A 19700-nucleotide genomic window follows, 5' to 3' on the forward strand; every position below is an offset into this window, starting at 1 on the left:
TGATGATATAGAGGTTACCGAGTTCATTGATAAGATGAACTACCACTCTTCAAGTTCATGGGTTCATGTGTGTGATGAAATGTATCGTATTGGTAAGGCTGGCTTGAAAACTTTGTCAGAATATGATTATGTTGCTGTGCGGAACCGTTTTGCCATTATCGGACAAGAACGCCTATGCTGGTATAAAATATACGTAAAGAAATCTAATGTTTATGTATATGGATCTAAATACAAGAGGCTAGTGAAAAGAGATCAAAAGAGACCAGTGTGAACTATGAGCAACTTGAAGATATACTGGGCGATCGGCCCACAAGAGTCCAGGCTGTATTAACGGGGGAGGCAGGGAGGGGGCAGGCAGGGAGGGGGGGGGGGGGAGGGGTACATTGAGGATGACAGTACCAGGTACATATCAGATATGGACGAGTCTGAAGATGACACCATCAATTTAGAAGAGGGCATGAGATCTGCTCGGAAATGGAAGCAGAGAGTTGATAATGCATCCTCGAGTCAACCCCCCCCCCCCCATCCCTCCAAACGTGTTATATGCCTGTCTAATTATGTTGGGGTCGCTTCCACCCCCCAAACCACTTAGGTTTTACGGGCCTATATTGATAAACGAAAGTCATTCAATAAATGACGAGCTGATATTCAGATATTGTTGTTCTCATACAGGCTGGTTAATCTATACCTGAACCGGATTCCCCAATGTTCGTCTATCACCAGGAAGGGGCTCAGGTGCAGTAGAGATTCCCGATTTGATGGCGTCGCTCCAAAGTGTACCCAAAACCGTAAGTTTATAATTTGTTTATTATATCTATTTCCACTTGTGGAATTAAAAGACCTTATCCGCATGATAATTTTTTTTACGACGACCAACTAAATGCATGACAATAGCACGAAAGGGGCGAGTCTGCAGCAGGGATGCAAGATTTGAAGGCCAAGCTCCAAAGTGCACACAATATCATAAGTTAATGATTTGTTTATTATAGCTGATATTCAGATATTGTTGTTGTCATACAGGTTAGTCAACTTATATCTGCACCATCCAACAAAATGCACATCCATCACGAGGAAGGGGCTGAGGTGCAGCAGGGATGCCAAATTTAAAGGACAAGCTCCGAAGTGTACTTAACATTGTAAGTATATAATTTGTTTATTAAATCTATTTCCACACTTGTGGAATTGAAAGACCTTATCCGCATGATACTTGTTTTGACGACGACCAACTAAATGCACAACAATAACGAGGAAGGGGCTAAGGTGCAGCAGAGATGCCAGATTTGAAGGCCTCACTCCAAAGTGTAATCAACACCGTAAGTCTATAATTTGTTTATTATATCTATTTCCACTTGTGGAATTGAAGACCTTATTCGCATGATACTAGTTTTCACGACGACCAAACAAAGTGCACATCTATCACCAGGAAGGGGCTAAGGTGCAGTCGGGATGCTAAAGTCGAAGGACAAGCTCCGAAGTGTACTCAACACCGTAAGTTTATGATTTGTTTATTATATCTATTTCCACTTGTGGAATTGAAAGACCTTATCCGCATGATACATTGAAGACTTGGTCCTTGCTGACAGTTGTTTAAAACAGTTTGTCGAAAACTTTGCAGATTAGTATTCCTTGCGTTTCATGACAATGAACCTTCACCAACTTGTACATTTAACTAGAACAGTATGTTTCACAGGTCCACTGTTTTCAAATAACTGTTTTGTATTTGAAGATTTCAATGGTTTTATTATGCGAAATATTCATGGAACACAAGGTGTTGATACACAAGTACTAAATACATTTAATTTAATCCAGGCAATTCCAGTACTCACCGAAAAACTTGGTAATGATGATATAGAGGTCACCGAGTTCATTGATAAGATGAACTACCACTCTTCCAGTTCATGGGTTCATGTGTGTGATGAAATTTATTGTATTGGTAAGGCTGGCTTGAAAACTTTGTCAGAATATGATTATGTTGATGTGCGGAACCGTTATGCCATTATCGGACAATAACACCTATGCTGGTATAAAATATACGTAAAGAAATCAAATGTTTATGTATATGGATCTAAATACAAGAGGCTAGTGAAAAGAGATCAAAAGAGACCTGTGTGAACTATGAGCAACTTGAAGATATATTGGGCGATCGGCCCACAAGAGTCCAGGCTGTATTTACAGGGCAGGCAGGGGGAGGGGTGAGGCTGTAAGTAAAGTAGATTGATTGATTGACTGATTGATTGATTTTGTTTATAATAATGGATATGGTGGTCATAGTTGCAGTGGTTTAGAATTAATTGTTATCCATATTTCATTTGTAAATTTCTTTTTTGTTGTTGTTGTAATTCTGAATTTGTAGGGATCTTGTGAACCTCAACCTGTGCAACAACCTGAACACTCTGGTCCCCCTGGATACACTGGGCCTGCAGGCTCTACTGATGGGTCGACGTCATCCATATCGGGTATGAAGGAGTCTGAGGATTACCATCAATTAAGAAGAGGGCATGAGATCTGCTCGGAAATGAAAGCAGAGAGTTGATAATGCATCCTCGAGTCAACCCCCCCCCCCCCATCCCCCCGGACGTGTTATATGCCTGTATAATTATGTTGGGGTCGCTTGCACCTCCCAAACCACTAAGGTTTTAAGGGCCTATATTATATATTAATTCCATAAATGACAAGCTGATATTAAGATATTTTTGTTCTCATACAGGCTGGTCAACCTGTACCTGAACAGGATACCGCAATGTACATCCATCACAAGGAAAGGTTCGAGATGTAGCAGAGATTCCCGATTCGCGGGCGACGCTCCAAAGTGCACCCAGCATCGTAAGTTTAAAATTTGTTTATCATATCCATTTCCACTTGTTCACAAATGTTTCAAAAAACCCAATCTGTACATAACATTAGAACGCGCAGTGCACAAAACGCAGGATTAATTTTTCCCAAAATAAAAACCCAGATGGGAAAACAAAGTTTTTCATTTCATACCCTTGAATTTTCATAAGAGTCTTCGGAAGTGACCTCCACATAGCACAAAGCCTATACTTGGTGACAATGGTAGGCAGAAAATGGGATCTCTAAAAAGAAAAGGGTTGTATATTCTTTGTACCAATGGCTCATTGCTTCGGCTCCTTCAGTCCAGCCATAAAGCTCAACTTAGAGACCTTTGAATTTTAATTAAAGTTTTCTCAGGCCACTCCAAGATACAGTAAAGCCTGCAAATGGTGGGGAAGGCACATGGAAAATGGGGTCTCCTCTGAACAAAATGAAAGTAAAGGGTGGAATATTCTTTGAGCCGGCCACTGCTTCATCACTACAAATCAGGGAGCATGCCATATTTGGCTTTGGACACCCTTGACCCTTTCCTCAAAGTCTTCCTATGTGACTTCCATCGAAAGTACTCTTGGAACCGATGGATCACCAACTTGAAGAAGGTCAATGGGTTATTTTTTAAGAAAATGGGAATAAAATTTCTTCTTTCTATCCCCTCTACATCCATAAAATCTTAGTATATAATTTTAAACTTGGAAACCCTTGATCTTTCTTTAGAGACCTCCTCTGTGATTTCCATAGAAAGAGGTCTTTGAACTGATAGATCTCCAAGATGTTCAATGGTGCCTTTTAAAGCCCCACTGCACTACTTATAGCTACTTGCGCCCTCTATATAGCAAACAATGTCTAATCGGTGCCTGTTGGTCCCCCATGATCCTCTTTTTCTTATGTTAATTGAGAGCTGATTTGATGAGATAACCATCTGTCAGTGACCTTGCAGGGAGGTCTAACCCCCCTGGCCAAACTAGTACAGACATGCTTTAAAAGATTCTTAGATAAAGGAACAAAAACTCTTCATTCTATTACCTCCTAACTAACATAGTCCAGTATATTTATTTTCTGGATACCCTTGAATCAAACTTTTTTTTTTCATTCTATCATCTACACCGTGCATTATTCACGAAAGAGAAGTACATGTACACATACATGCATAGGTCATTATTATTTCCCTATAACTTTATGCTTTGAGTATGTCAAACTCTGTAGTTCTTGGCTTGTTTTACCACTTTGCTTATCGGCCTTCATTAAGTTGTAATTTTTTGTCATCGCGCAAATTTGTTTGTTTGATTTATTCACCATGTAAAATAATTGTTTACAGATAATAAAATTCAGTGGGTTACATCGAGATATAATACATAGTAGGAACAGTGCATAAACAAAAATGTTTAAAGCGTAACGTCCCTAAGATAAGAGCTGATAATTATTAGGTTGAGATAGAACATGGCTTCAAATAAGACATTCTGTCGTGACAAAAACAGAATACAAAATAAATGCTTAAATCAAAATTATGCCCCTCAACGTATTTGAATAACAAGCGAAACAAAGGAATACACATCATTACCTCTTCTTGACAAGTGTTGCATGATTCCAGGGTGTCGCTCCTCAAGTGAGCTTGCCCTTTCTTACGAATGGCTTTCTTACCGTCAGCAGTCGAGACAATCAATCTTGACAGTCGTTATGTGATGCAATCGAGCTTCTTGGATGGTTCCTGGTTCACTCCATCATGTTTCTCAGACTTACACACCTGGTGCTTGAAGAACACTCGCTCTCTCAGATCTAGGTTACGTGATGCCATTGTGTCTCTCGGGGCTACATACATGGTACTTGAAATAAAAAAACTCTCCCCACTCGATGTTGGGTACAAATGAGAGTCTATCCGTTCGGCTCACTACTGACTTCAGCTCTTCTGACGATCCAAAGTCTACAAGCAGCGATGGCCTAATCTCCTTGCACCTACGACAGAGGAAAAACATAAGTACTATTAAAGCCAGAGTCCCTTTTCACGGGGACCTCACAAGAGGTTTTCTCATCTGACGTACAAATTATGCAGGGCTGTCAACTTTGGGGAACTGCTTCGAGGGACATCGTAAACAATTTTGTTTTGGCTCAACAGGGAAGGGGGGGGGGGGGGGTGTTGAGTAAGAAAAACAAAAATCATGCTCACTACCCTCAATTGTTTGTGTTGTATTATTATTCCAAATGGTCTAACAATTATATGTAGTGAAAATGAATGCGTAAATATGAATATTGTCTGATTTATGGGCAAAAATGTGAATTTTATGACTTTATTTGCATAAATTACCATAAATATGCAAATGAGTGAATTTTTCAAAAAATTGAAATTACCATAGTATTCTATACACTTCACTTGACATGTATGCAAATTTTTGCGGCGATCGGTCGTTTCTAGGCCGAGATCATGGGGGGGAGGGGGCTTTAGAAGCCCCCCCCCCCCCCCGGGCTATGCAGTTTCAAAATAGCCTGGGCTAAATAGGGTTAAACAAAGCAAGCCCGTGGTCCCATCAAGAAGTAACCCCTTAGTCTCCATACGGGTCGAAAGGTGGAAAATGCAGAGCATTACATAAGGCCTGTTGGTCATGAAACTGAAGGCTAATCCTGGTGATTGACCTTGGTGTACACCGGAGTGGTGTCGAATCCGCCATGAGAGCCCACTACTATGCAACTTTAAAGGCCGGCTGTACTTTTGGGCCAGGAGGGATTAGACCACACAGTGTGGTCAGTGACAGGTGGCTATCTCATCAACTCAGCTCTCAATTAACATAAGAAAAAGAGGATCATGGGGGACCAATGGTCACTGATTAGGCATTGTTTTCTATATAGAGGGAGCAAGCAGCTACAAGTAGTACAGTGGGGCTTTAAATGCTACATTACACTCACCCCTTCTTGATGTACCATCCCAGATTCTTCCTCACTGGAAAAGAGTCTGCCGTAAAAAGAACCAACAGATAGAGATCTGGACAGCTCTCCACAAGATCCATGAAATGTGATGGTGCTGGTTTCTCAATCCTGCACAGAATTCAAAGTTGACAAATCAAACCATCATTCAGGACAAGGTATCCGTCACAAACGTATCGTCTGTAAAAAGCCAGAAGGGCATTACATCCAGAGCTGCCAACCTTGTGCGACCAAAAAAAGGAATCATGATGGCAAAAAAAAAGGAATTCATTAAAAAGAAACTTAAAACCAAGCGAGACACACTTCCAATGCATAAATGTTCATTCATCATGCTGTTTTTTCTATACAAGCAGGTAATTTTTTTGGTGGTTATTTTGGTATTATCGGCATTTCATTTTCATTTCTCTTCAAGTATGTTTTAAAATTATTTTTCTATTGAATTTGTGATCAAATCACCATTTTAGGGCAGTTGTTTGACATGCGGTATGTAAAAAAAAAAAATAAAAAAAAAAAAAAAAAAAAAAAATTATTAAAAAACGTATTTTATGAAGAAACTAGATGGAATTTTGACTGCGCGCAGTCGAAAATGATGCCTCCGCCATAGAGCAATTTAAACAAGTTTGGAGTTTAAATCTCCAGTGGTTCTTGAGATATCATGATAACAATCTCAATGTATGGAATTTCATAAGTTGACCTCTGTGACCCTTGACCTTTGACCTACGTGCTCCAAAATCTAATCAGATTGTCTTCCTATGGTGATACACACTATCATTAAGTTTGAAGTTTAAATCTCCAGTGGTTCTTGAGATATTATATGGTGATACATACTATCATTAAGTTTGAAGTGAAAATTCTCCAGTGGTTCTTGAGATATCGCGATAACGATCTCAATGTATGGAATTTCATAAGTTGACCTCTGTGACCCTTGACCTTTGACCTACGTACTCCAAAATCTAATCAGATCGTCTTCCTATGGTGATACATACTATCCTTAAGTTTGAAGTTTTTACATCTCCAGTGGTTCTTGAGATATCATGATAACAATCTCAATGTATGGAATTTCATAAGTTGACCTCTATGACCCTTGACCTTTGACCTACATGCTCCAAAATGTAATCAGATTGTTTTCCTATGGTGATACACACTATCATTAAGTTTGAAGTTTAAATCTCCAGTGGTTCTTGAGATATTATGATAACAATCTCAATGTATGGAATTTCATAAGTTGACCTCTGTGACCCTTGACCTTTGACCTACGTGCTCCAAAATCTAATCAGATCGTCTTCCTATGGTGATACATACTATCCTTAAGTTTGAAGTTTTTACATCTCCAGTGGTTCTTGAGATATCATGATAACAATCTCAATGTATGGAATTTCATAAGTTGACCTCTATGACCCTTGACCTTTGACCTACGTGCTCCAAAATGTAATCAGATTGTTTTCCTATAGTGATACACACTATCACTAAGTTTGAAGTTTAAATCTCCAGTGGTTCTTGAGATATCATGATAACAATCTCAATGTATGGAATTTCATAAGTTGACCTCTGTGACCCTTGACCTTTGATATACGTGCTCCAAAATCTAATCAGATCGCCTTCCTATGGTGATACATACTATCCTTAAGTTTGAAGTTTAAATCTCAAATGGTTCTTGAGATATCGCGCTAACAAACTCAATACAAGGAATTTCATAAGTTGACCTCTGTGACCTGTGACCTTTGACCTACGTACTCCAAAATCTAATCAGATCGTCTTCCTATGGTGATAAATACTATTCCCGAGTCTTAAGTTTAAATCTTAAATGATTCTTGAGATATTGTGATAACGGTCAAACGGGACGGACGTACGGACGGACGTACGGACGGACGTACGGACGGACGTACGGACGTACGGACGTACGGACGGACAACCCGAAAACATGATGCCTCCGGCACCACCTTCGGTGGCGGAGGCATAAAAACGTAATACCCTAATTGGGAGGAAAAAACGGAGTAATTCTGGCAAAAACGGAATGGTTGGCAGCTCTGTACATCGTATCACTATACAAAGATCCATTTTACAGAGAATGCCCTTCTTGCTCTAAACAGAGGATATTTTACTTGCAAAAAGCCATTTTGGACTCACTCTGCATACCATACCGCCCGCTTCTTATTTTTTTGTACCACAGGGAGCCCAGATTAAGCTCACGAAGGAAACCCGACCATGCGCACATGGAATCTGGTAGGGATGTTAATAGGGTGATACTAATTCAGGCCTTAAATTTCAATATTTTTAGGGCAAGGCCACTTTTCTGTAGGGCACATTCCTATATTACAGCACAAATAGGAAGATTTGGAAAGGGCACAAAAAATCTCCAAGGCCAGTGAGGGGCATTGAGGCCAATCAAAGGGGCATCCAAGGCCATGGCCTTGGTGGCCACAAATCAATCTTTCATCAACCAATCGTTAGCTCAATCCGTAAGGACAGCGTTATAGTTATACTAATAGCATTTTTGAGTTTGACTTGAGGGTTCGAATCTCAGTATTTATTCACTTTTTTTGCCTTTATAAATAGTAAGGCAAAGCAATAAATAATCAAAGTCTAGATGTTTGTGACCTCTTTGCAAGCTTTTGTAGCTTGTTATGTATGAAAATGAGTTCATACTGGAATCTGGGCTCGCTGTGGTACGAAAAAATAAGACGCATACTGCCCATACTGATACACAGTAGCCATGTTACATCTTGAAATTAACTTTTCAGGGGTAAACTAGATAGAACTTAATTTCACAAACCAAAACAGAAGCAATATTTCAAATTCAATGTTTAATTGTAATCCATTAACAGGTTTTCAGAATATCATGATTACCAGCTATTTTTGATATACATGTATGACCCTTTTATCTTTGACCTAATGACCCTAAAATCTTATAAGTTCATTGGCTTTGCAAGATACATATAAATGTCTCGAGTTTGATGGTAACTCGTCCATCTGTTCTAGTAATAATGCGATCACAAGCTATTTTTGCATATGTAATGACTCCCATGACCTTTGACCTCATGACCCTAAAATCTTATCAGTACGTCCATTGAGAAACCTATGTGAGAAATGGTTATTAGTGGCATGAACAGCCTGCCATAGTTAAGTCCAACTTAAGTCTATCTTAGTCTTTGTGAAACACTCCCCAGGTATCCATTTACTTACCTTCCATTCTCAGATATCAAGCAGATCCTTCTCAACTTCTTGCAGTGCTGAAGTGAACTCTGAAGCCGAATTGATACATTAAGATTCTTGTGATCAATCCTGGTAAATAAATGCATTAGAAAATGGACCATTACAACATTGACAATATAAATTTTGTATCAAAGTGACCACATAGTCACCGAAAGTAAGTTATCTCATCAAATCAGCTCTCAATTAATATAAGAAAAAGGGGGCCATGGGGGACCAACGGTTGACTGGAGATGCGAATCCCGACACGACACTAATATCCTTTGGCAAGATATTAACCTGAACTTGCTACTCTCCACCCAGGTGTCAAATGGGTACCCGGTAGGATGCGGCCGTCATTGTTGATCAAACATATTTGCTTTCTTAGAAATCATGGAAAATTATCATAATCATTATCATAATCATCATCATCATCATCATCATCATCATCACCATCATCATTATCATCATCATCATCACCATCATCATCATCATCATCACCATCATCATCATCACCATCATCATCATCACCATCATCACCACCATCATCATCATCGTCACCATCACCATCATCATCATCATCATCATCATCACCATCATCACCATCATCACCATCATCATCATCATCGTCATCACCACCATCACCACCACCACCACCATCATCATCATCATCATCATCACCATCATCACCACCATCACAACCACCATCATCACCACCATCACAACCACCACCTTCTTAAAGACACTTGATCTTATGACGCACCTTAAATCCTGCAGCGATGTAGCAAACTTGAGAGCATCGCAGAATGCTGGCAGCCACAAACAATGCCCTCTCAGTCCAAAGTCTGCCAGGGACAGGAAGGACAGCTGGCGGCATTCCTTGAAGATGGTGCTAAATCCCGCCCCATGGCGAATCCCTGAAACCCCACCTAGAGTAAGTCTCTGAAGGTACTTGAGGTGGCCGAGGGCAGAGAGGGTTTCATCTGTTGGAACCATGCCTTTAGAAGTTCCTCTGCAGCCTTCAATGCTAAAAGGAATCAAACAAATTCATATCAAGGGGTCAGTGACATAAAGATGTAACTCCATTTTGAGAAAAAGTGGTTTAAATGTCATTGAGCACTTGGGCCTTAAGGAGTTCAGTCTATGTTTCACTTGGGTGGAGTTAAATCTTTGTGTTTCCTGGAAAGCCCACATTTTTCTGAACATTTTGATTACAAATACTCATTTTGGCAAAATATGGAGTTACGTCTTTGTGTCACTGAACCCTCAATATGATCTATCTATAATGATGACTTCATGAAAGGTCATCAATTCTAAAATAAACAATGTATTGTTATTGGTGGGAATTACAGACGCACGTTGAAATGTGTTTTATACAGCACATTCTACTTACTATACCTAAGGGGGGGGGGGGGGTGTTTCACAAAGAATGAGATTGAATTTAAGTTGGACTTGGGTAATACAAAGTTTTGGGAAATTTTGAAAATTGGGTGGATAGCGATTCTTTACAATTTCGATATATTTGGATGCCCCCGTGGATGTATCAAAAACACCAGAAATGTTAGCTCCTAAAACACTTCTGCTTTTGAGAAAAATTGAATATAAAGATTTACCGATGCTCCCGGCAAATTTTGATAAATTTCAAATAGCTCCTACGGCCGTACAATGGTAGCTGCCACCATGAAAATCTCAGAGTATGTGGTTGTGGTATATAATTTCCGAACGAGAATAGCTAATCGGTCGATTTTAGTCAAGAAACATAATATCTTGACCATGAGAGGGAGCTATACAACATAAAGTGTTTATTATTTATAATTTCATAACTTTAGAGTCGATTTCGACCGCGACAACGAACAGTGAATATTGTAGGATCGCATATGCTTCCAATATGTTCATTTGAACCAAATTCACGACCCTATACCAAAACTTTGTATTACCTTTAACTATGACAGGCAATTCATGCCATTGGTTGCTCTCACTATTGGTCTCTCAAGCATGATCTTTAGATATTTTTTCCTTCAATAATGAACTATCGAATAATGTAAATTCTGTAGATGTGTGACCATGATTTGTATGTCCTTGAGAGACCAATGCCAGTAAATGCTGAGACCAAACAGCGGCATGAACGGCCTGCCATAGTTAAGTCCAACTTAAAGTCGACCTTAGTCTTTGTGAAACACTCCCCTGGTCAAAGAATAGTGGACGAATGTCTTAGACAGCTGAGCTCACCTTGAATCGCTGATGCCATCATAGGGATACCCTAGGGAGACCCTAGTCTGTGGATTGATCAGTTCTAGTTCTGTAAGACCAGGACAGGCTTGGACCAGACCTGATATGTCCTTTCCTAAATCATCAGGAGTCTGGCTCTGTTTGTATAAATAACAATCAGATTTATTTTAAAAAGTTAAAAAAGAAGAAAAATTAAGCTGAATATTGTAGTCTTCAAATAAATAATACCTGCTGAACAGTTTTGGTAGAAACTGTGTCAGCCTACTAGTCAAGTATCTCAAATCGATTTAGTGAAAAACATTCAGAAGCAGGGTTTATTCTAAAAATGAACACCAACAACAAATGTGAACTTTAATTAAGTCAATTTATGGAGCACATCTTGGTACAAATACTGATAACATACATCAGCTGAAGGCCATATGAAAGATTATTGATGATTCTGGACACTCCGTAAAGGATTGTACAATATATGATCTCTTGAAAATTGCTCCAGGTTCAATTCGTCACACTTATTAAATTTTGGACTTTGACACTGAAAAAAACTAGATGGATCTCCACCTGAGCACAGTCGAAAATGATGCCTCCGCCATAGAGTGATTTTACGACCCAAAACGGAAGCAATTTTTAAGATTCAAGTTTGATTGTAATCCATCAACAGGTTCTCGGCATATCGTGATTACAAGCTATTTTTCAAATACCGTACATGTTTGACCCTTTGATCTTTGACATCATGACCCAGAAATCTAATCAGTTCATTGGCTCTGCAAGATACATACATGTCCTGAGTTTGATGGTAATCCGTCCATCGGTTCTAATAATAATGTGATCACGAGAACGGGATGGAAGGACGTACAGGCGGACAACCCCAAAACATCATGCTCCCGGCTACTTTGTTCCGGAGGCATGCAAATTACCAAATATCAACATCAAGCTCAGAACAAATGTCGCCAGAGGATTGTATCACTGCAGAATAGACATACTTACATTTTCAATGCCCTTGGGTAGCGCTGAGGCCCTCTCTGCAATGTCTTCTTTAGTGTCAAATCTACAAAACAAGTTGGAAACAAAAATACTGATTATTATCTGCTTGATGGCAGTACACCCCTTCACAGTTATGGCAGCCATTTTAATTTGCGAGTAAACATTGCATCATCAATGTTTTCAGATGTGCCTGTATTGACGAGTCATTACCTGTGCTGCGCGCTCACATCATTATTGACTATGGAGCCATTTTAAATTGCGAGTAAACAACGTTGTTTACTCACAATTTAAAATGGCGCCCATGTCGGGGCATGCGCACTCTTGTAACCGTGAAAGGGTGTATTGTTAAAGCTGATTGCTGTTATATAATAAAGAATACACAAGCAACTAAACTATCACAACACATACTCTTTGCTGAACATATCACATAATTATTCTTTTCTCAAAGCTGTAGTAGAATTAATATCAATGTTACTGAACTTGAATTGCGTAATAAATTTGTAAACAGCATTTGTACTTACTCCAGGGTTCATAGTGAGCACTAAAAAAAATCAGAAAATTGGGGAAAAATCAGAAAGAACAAAAAACCTGGGGGAGGGGGGGGGGGGATCTGGAGGAAAACAAATCAGGTAATTATCAGGCCTGATACTCACTAATGCTTGAGCATGGAATAAACGCTTACATTGAATGATTAGTCCGTCTGTGTATCCCAAACGCACAAGGTGAAATGGATAGATACTGCAGCTCTGCGAATAAAGAACATATAGAGAGAAAGGAGACTTAGAGTGAGGAGGAAAAGGCAAAATGAAACATGATGGCTGTGACTTAGTGGGAAAACAAAGACAGATGGGAGAGGGACAAGGACAAGGAGAGAGAGAGGGAGAGAGATAGTGATAGAGAGATGGAAACAGAAAGAGAGGTGGGAAAGAGTTAGGGAGTGAGAGAGAGAGAGAGAGAGGGGGGGAAACGGGAAGAGTGGGATAAAAAGAGAGAGAGAGATAGATGAAAACAGAAAAAGAGTGAGAGGCAGAAATAGAGAGTAGGACTAGGAGAGAGAGAGATGGAAATAGAAAGAGAGTGGGAGAGAGACAGAGTAACTTTCAACTTGCCCGGTATTTGAGCAACTGGACTGTGTTGGTTGTCGGATGGGAAACACAAATCCAAAATACGAGGACAAGCAAACCCAAAATGAAAAGCAGTTATAGAACTGGAATTGGCTGTTGTTGTAAGTCTTTTTATACAGCAATCATCATTAAAGATAAAGTTGAGTTCTGGTCATGCGATTGCATTGTGAAAGAAAAGGTGTGGAATGGATCAGAAAAAGTTGATCATATAGCATGTAAGTATTGATGTGTACTTCAAAGTTCTGGAGTCATCAAAATCATAATAAATTAGGCCCAGTCTTTGTAAAGTAACAAAAACTGTACACAGAAAGATGTATACATGACTACACAAATGGTGTCGGGGCTACTAACCTTGATTTCCTAATTTTCCTATGCTCATTACTCAGCCAGTATACATTTTCTACCAAAATTGTTTGGCAATTGACATTTATTTGTAATCTTGAACATTCAGTGTAAGTTTTGTTTGATTCCGTGAGAATTCATTTTCATTTTTTACCAGAACTCACCTTTATCTTTAAATTTAAATTATTGTTCAGTTTCATATTTACAAGGGTTGAACACTCAGAAGTTCTTACTCTTCATTCTGCCCAGGATTTGAGAGACTGGAGTGTCCAGAGTGGTTGGGTGGATGTGAATTCCTGGTAAGCACAGACCCAGCAGATTAGGACAAGCAGAAGCCACTTGGGGAAGCAGCTCTAGAATCAGCCTCTCCATCTGTTAACAAAACAAACAGATACAATTTGAAACAAATAGAAAATCATTTTCTTCAAAATTTAACTTACCGGTAGGTTTATTTTACTTTCTTTCTTGAATCACTTGATGGTCGTATGCCCACAGTCATACAATTTTCACACAACTGCGCCAGAGGTGACATTTTTGAGAGACACTGTGCATTATAAGTGTTCACTATTATTAAAAGCACTACACTTTAACATTTGCAATTAAGTGTAAGTGGGATAATATCTCACATTTCAATGCTGGAAATCAATGTGGTGATAGGCCTTTAATACTCAAAGAAGTGATCAAATTCTGCCATAAATAATTAATGTTTGTTATAGATAATCAGTTTTACATCGAGGATCAGGTATGCAGTATGGAATGCTAATTAACAGCACCTCACATAAAAATGACAGTACTCTATTCAGAGGACTATACAGATTCTGGAAGAAAGTCTCATTACCTTCTCAGAAGTTCCCTGACATAAACGCAGGTACTGCAGATTTGGGAATTGCTTGAAGATGTTGTCTTCCACATTCTTAAGACGGACAATGTCTGTTCTGAGGTAGCGTAGAGAAGGTACAGTCCTCTTCAAGTCAAATGGCATGTCTGCGTGGCTAAGGTTTGGCGACCAGTAAGGTTTATCATTTAGCTTACTTTGGAAAATTTGATCATTTTCAGTGGCCGATATTGCCCGTGAGAAGAACAGCTTGGTGAAGCTCGCTCCGTTTAGCTGTAGGAAGAGAGAAAATATTGAAGAGTTAAATATTTCATGGTGTCTTGAACCCATTGAGTACTGAATTCTCTCATCCCCATAGACTTAATAAAGGAGCCGCCCAGTTCATGTTGGTAATGGGTTAATTGCAAAAGATTTCCGACTGACTTTACAAAAGAGTATTTCAGATTCACGAGTCTATGAACTGCACATTCATATGCATGACTGCACGACAAAGTGAAGTTTAAAGCAAATTTCAAGTTTTCTATCATCTTAGCACCAGTTACTAATTCAATTTTACTTTCATTTCCACCTATCCCTTCCTTTTATTTGCCTTTCTTCTATTTATTTGTTTCAAACCAAGGTTATATAACGCATTTCAATGTGTTTCGAGAAAGGTTTGTAGCGTCATATGACGCGCTTAAACCTAGGTTTGTCGACAAACCTCCTTTGTGAAATCGGGCCAAAGACTCTATTAAGATTAATCTGGACCCTATACCAAAACAGTTGGTGTGAAGCCCTCTATTAAAGGTAATAGGTAAGTACCATAAGCAACAAGAATTATAGACCATACCAATATAATAGTACATAACAAAACAAAATTTGGAGGAGTAGAAAGAGCTTCCTTACCAGTAAATGTTTGATAATATTCTTCATGATGTAAGTCAGTTGTGGATGCATTAGAGAGTGAGCTCTGGTCTGACTGAACTGCTTCAGGTGACGAAAATGCTCCGCTATAACCATCACATGCTCATCCAATAACATTGACGTTTTCATCCTACCGGGTTCCCATTCAACACCTGGATTGAGAGGGGGTAATGCAGATAAAATCATATCAACATATTTTTTCTTCTTGATGCACACTTATTTTTTCTTATTTATAGACAATGCATTTTGAACAATGCTGCATTTCATGTATTCTAGTTGATTACGCTCTGAAGCTCTTCGAAAAGCGCTTTCCAAATGAAATTTACTATTACTAAAAATCATTGAATAAGATATTCAAATAAGCTTGACTTACAGCCCTTCTGCTAAGTTCTGCAGTAGTTTTGGCAAGGGGTATTAGACCTCCCTGCAAGGTCACTGACAGGCGGTTATCTCATCAAATCAGCTCTCAATTAATATCAGAAAAAGAGGATCATGGGGGACCAATAGGCACTGATTAGGCATTGTTTGCTATACAGAGGGCGCAAGTATCTATAAGTAGTGCAGTGGGGCTTTCATCCAAGATTTTTTTTTAGAGAGAAACTCACCGGTTAGATTTTGAAATGAACAACTGCAGTCTACATAGCCTGCGGTTTTGAGGTGATGATCAAGCCTCAAGGCATTGAGTTTGGGACAGTAAGCGACCAGAGAGAGATCCACACAGCACATCAAGAATGCAATACTGAGATGGGTGATTCCAGAGAGGGTACAGAGGCTCTCGCTGCTCAGGGCTCCCTCGTGAGAGGATCCTTCTTCAGGTGCAGAGATGAAAGTGAAGTTGCGATCGGTATAAGCCAGCTTGTGGAGCTTGGTCGCCTTGGATAGGATCATGTCCATACACTAGAATGAAGATATCAAATAAAAATTTAATTATAAAGTTAGCAGATAAATTTTTCATTCAGAGTGCATCATAGAAAAAATCTTAGAGATGAATTTCATCACAAAGTTTTGCTGATGAAAGTGAGATATTGCATGCAATAAGCCAGTTCATAGTTGCAGTCTGAGCATGAGCAGATAAAGGTCATTGCAAAGTTGCAAACCAAATTGTGAAATACAAGGAGACAAAATACTGGATGCGTGCTCATGAAAGTTATGTAATCATTATTCATTTATGCACAAGCAGCGCACTCCATGATACACAGGTGGAAGTATTCTTTGAAACGGAGAAATAAAGGCTATTTATGTAGCACCTCCATCACTGTAGGAGTGATTATTTCAAAATGTACAAAGTGGGACCTCTTCATGTTTTGAAGATCTGTGGATAATATCCACCGGAAATTGGCATGTGCTAACCGTGAACAGGGGGGTGTTTCACAAAGATCCTAAGTTGAACTTAACTCTAAGTTGGACTTAAATATTATGGAGAGCCCTTTGTAGCCTTAAAATCAAATATATTCAAAAGCGAAAATTCAAGTATTTTAGACTTTTCATAAATTCCACATCAACAACATTGAAAATTCCTTGATAATTGAAAATAAGAATGTTTTGAATCAACTTTTAATGTCTTTTAAATAACTTTTACAAAATATTGTCAATGACGCTAACAGCTTTCCATAATTTTTAAGTCCAACTTAGAGATAAGTTCAACTTAGGATCTTTGTGAAACACCCCCCTGGTCTATAAACAGGCTTCAGAGTTGAATCATATGAAGAATTTAAATGAAGTAAGGTACAGTACCTCTCCTTCGCTACATTTTCAAAGAATCTTCCCATTTCATGTTGAGGTAAATAGAGGGTGACACGACATTTGCTCCTGCGACAATTGCTCCGGGCTTTATTTCGTCTAAGATGTAGGGTTAGGGTTAGGGTTTCAATAGGGTTTTATGTTAGGTTTAGGGTTAGGTTTAGGGTAGGGTATAGTGTTGAATCCAGGGTTGAAGTTAGCCATTCGATTAGTGTATGAAATTTACAGCGGAGCAATTGTCGCCGGAGCAAATGTCATGGAATCAAATAGAGACAAATACCCCACCTGCTCTGCCCCTCTCCCCACCCCCTACACACAACAAACAAAGGATGAAGATGGAGAAAGATAAGTATACTGTATGTAGAAGGGCCAAGGATTAAAGTATCACTTTTACTTGGAGCTATGAGTTGGCCGTTTGCAGAAATCTCAGACACCCTTCAAAAAAATAACTAAACCTTCTCTCCATATTATCATTTAGAGTCTATAGAACAGCACCCAAAATATGAAAGAATATAATCAGCATTTATAAATCAAATCTGTCAGGACCGTAATGGGATAGCAACAAAAATAGTTTGACTTATGTAAAACTTGACTAAGGAAGTATAGTTATTACAAATTTTGCATTGTTTGATTTTAAATTGATTCTACTTTGAGAAAATTTAACTCTTGCGACCGAGTTGTGCCACCCACCTTTTCACTGATGCAACATCCTGTTACATCCAAACACGTGACATTGACCATGAAATTGGTGAGTTTTTCAAGATACTTGGCCGATATCCAAGGATTGTGGCTCAGGTCCAGGGCTCCAATCATCACACCTGAGAGTGTCTTCATGTAGTCTAGCAACCAGCCCCATGTGTTGTCACGACATCCAGAGAGGTTCACATTGCTGGAAAAAATGAACAGTAATCATTTATTTTAACTTCAAGGGAGATCAGTATTATATGGAGCATTCTCACATGTAAAACAGTATTCAAATTTCAAGCATTTAATTACAGCCCCACTGCACTACACGTATCATGAGCGTAAATCTGCAATTGATACCTATTGTTCCGGGGGGGATGATCTATTCATTCATCCCCCCTGAACAATAGGTATTACGTAAGGATTTACGCCCATGACACATATAGCTACTTGCGCCCTCTATAAAGCTAACAATGCCTAATCAGTGCCTGTTGGTCCCCCATGATGATGATCCCTTTTTCTTATGTTAATTGAGAGCTGATTTGATGTTATTCAACGGCTGGCTGAGTCGTTGCGAAATTGTTCTCAAAAAAAAAGTTGACGGCCCTGCAAATTATACATGTATGGCCTACTGTACTGGGGAGTACAGCACTGCAGGGCCGGCTGTCGACCATTCTGCATTATTTTGGAGGGAGTCTCACGCAATCACGTTTATTCTCCCACCGTCCCACGAGCTCGTAGCGGGATATGGGAGACTCCCTCCCGCCACCACGCCCTTCTTTCCGCTTCCATGTAGAATCTCCCGGTTCATGAAAAAACCTCCCGCCAAACACAATTTTACCTTTGTAAAATTATTATTAAAAAAGCTAAGGAGTAAAGGGCTGTTGAATTTGTTCAAGTTTTGAATATCAAAAAGTGTAGACTCTAGCCGTAGGGCCTAGAGTCTATGCATCATTGCATGCACTAAATTCTAAATGATTTAAAAAGGAAGTCAGTTTCCACTTTTCCGCCTTAAAAATCATACAAATATACAGAAAGGGTTTACGATTAATTCACTGGCCTTGGTGGGTCATCTTACTGTCTTACAGTAACAACAACTTTATTCAGTCCAGACCCCGAGTCTGACGTAAATATTTCAAAATCAGATTCTAACGTAGGCTAGGCCTAGAGGTCTACATGTAAGTCGAACGACCGGGGCCGAGCACGTGCTGTGCTGGCGATTCTCTAATCCAGCGAAAATTCAACTGAGCTTACCGCCCCGCTGTACGGGTGAGCGCCAGGTCGAAAAGGCGTCTGCTGATACTGGTTACTTTGGAGACTTCAGTTGCGTGGAGATATGACAAAATTTCGATTAACGCCACATCTGGAAGCATGTCAAAGTAGCCTTTATTCTCTTCATTTGGGTTCTCATTCACCGACGCCATTACCACCAGTCAGCTGTCAACAGAATTATTGCTAGTCGAAGCAAAAAGAAAGCATGCGGAAACTTCAGGTCAAATGAAAACATGCAATAGTCTGCAAATGCAGACTATATTTTGATTTTCATACACATTTTCATACACCATGACCGTGAGCCAATAGGCCAGTTTCGTAATGTAACCAAATTTAATGCATAAGTCTTTGTGAAGTGCCTCAATACAAATTATTTCATTCACCTGATAAGAATAATAGTATTTCAATAGTTAGAATGCAGCTAAATATATTAAGTGTTGCTAGGTAGGTCAAGCCATAATGTTTGTCCAACCTGGCAACAACTAATGTATGCAGTTCAGATTCTGTCTATTGAAATACTATTATTCTTATCAGGTGAATGAAATAATTTGTATTGAGGCACTTCACAAAGACTTATGCATTAAATTTGGTTACATTACGAAAATGGCCTATTAAGTCTAGATCTAATGTTTTTTAAATAATTTTCTCAGACATGC

At 39.2% G+C, this 19700-nt stretch overlaps 1 protein-coding gene across 1 annotated transcript; it reads right to left on the reverse strand.

Moving 5' to 3' along the window:
- Positions 1–4116: 4116 nt before the first annotated feature.
- LOC105445784 lies at positions 4117–19288 on the reverse strand. Its single transcript, XM_011681764.2, has 13 exons — positions 19027–19288; positions 17779–17977; positions 15954–16245; positions 15331–15500; positions 14449–14718; positions 13844–13982; positions 12827–12890; positions 12148–12208; positions 11164–11300; positions 9698–9961; positions 8929–9027; positions 5728–5856; positions 4117–4782 (listed from the first exon to the last, which is right to left on the reverse strand). Exons 1-13 carry the CDS (start codon positions 19194–19196, stop codon positions 4611–4613), a joined length of 2166 nt encoding a protein of 721 aa, XP_011680066.2. The 5' UTR covers positions 19197–19288; the 3' UTR covers positions 4117–4610.
- Positions 19289–19700: the final 412 nt, after the last annotated feature.

The sequence above is a fragment of the Strongylocentrotus purpuratus genome, unplaced genomic scaffold, assembly GCF_000002235.5.
Source record: "Strongylocentrotus purpuratus isolate Spur 01 unplaced genomic scaffold, Spur_5.0 spur5_scaffold_1, whole genome shotgun sequence".
NCBI lineage: Eukaryota > Metazoa > Echinodermata > Echinoidea > Camarodonta > Strongylocentrotidae > Strongylocentrotus > Strongylocentrotus purpuratus.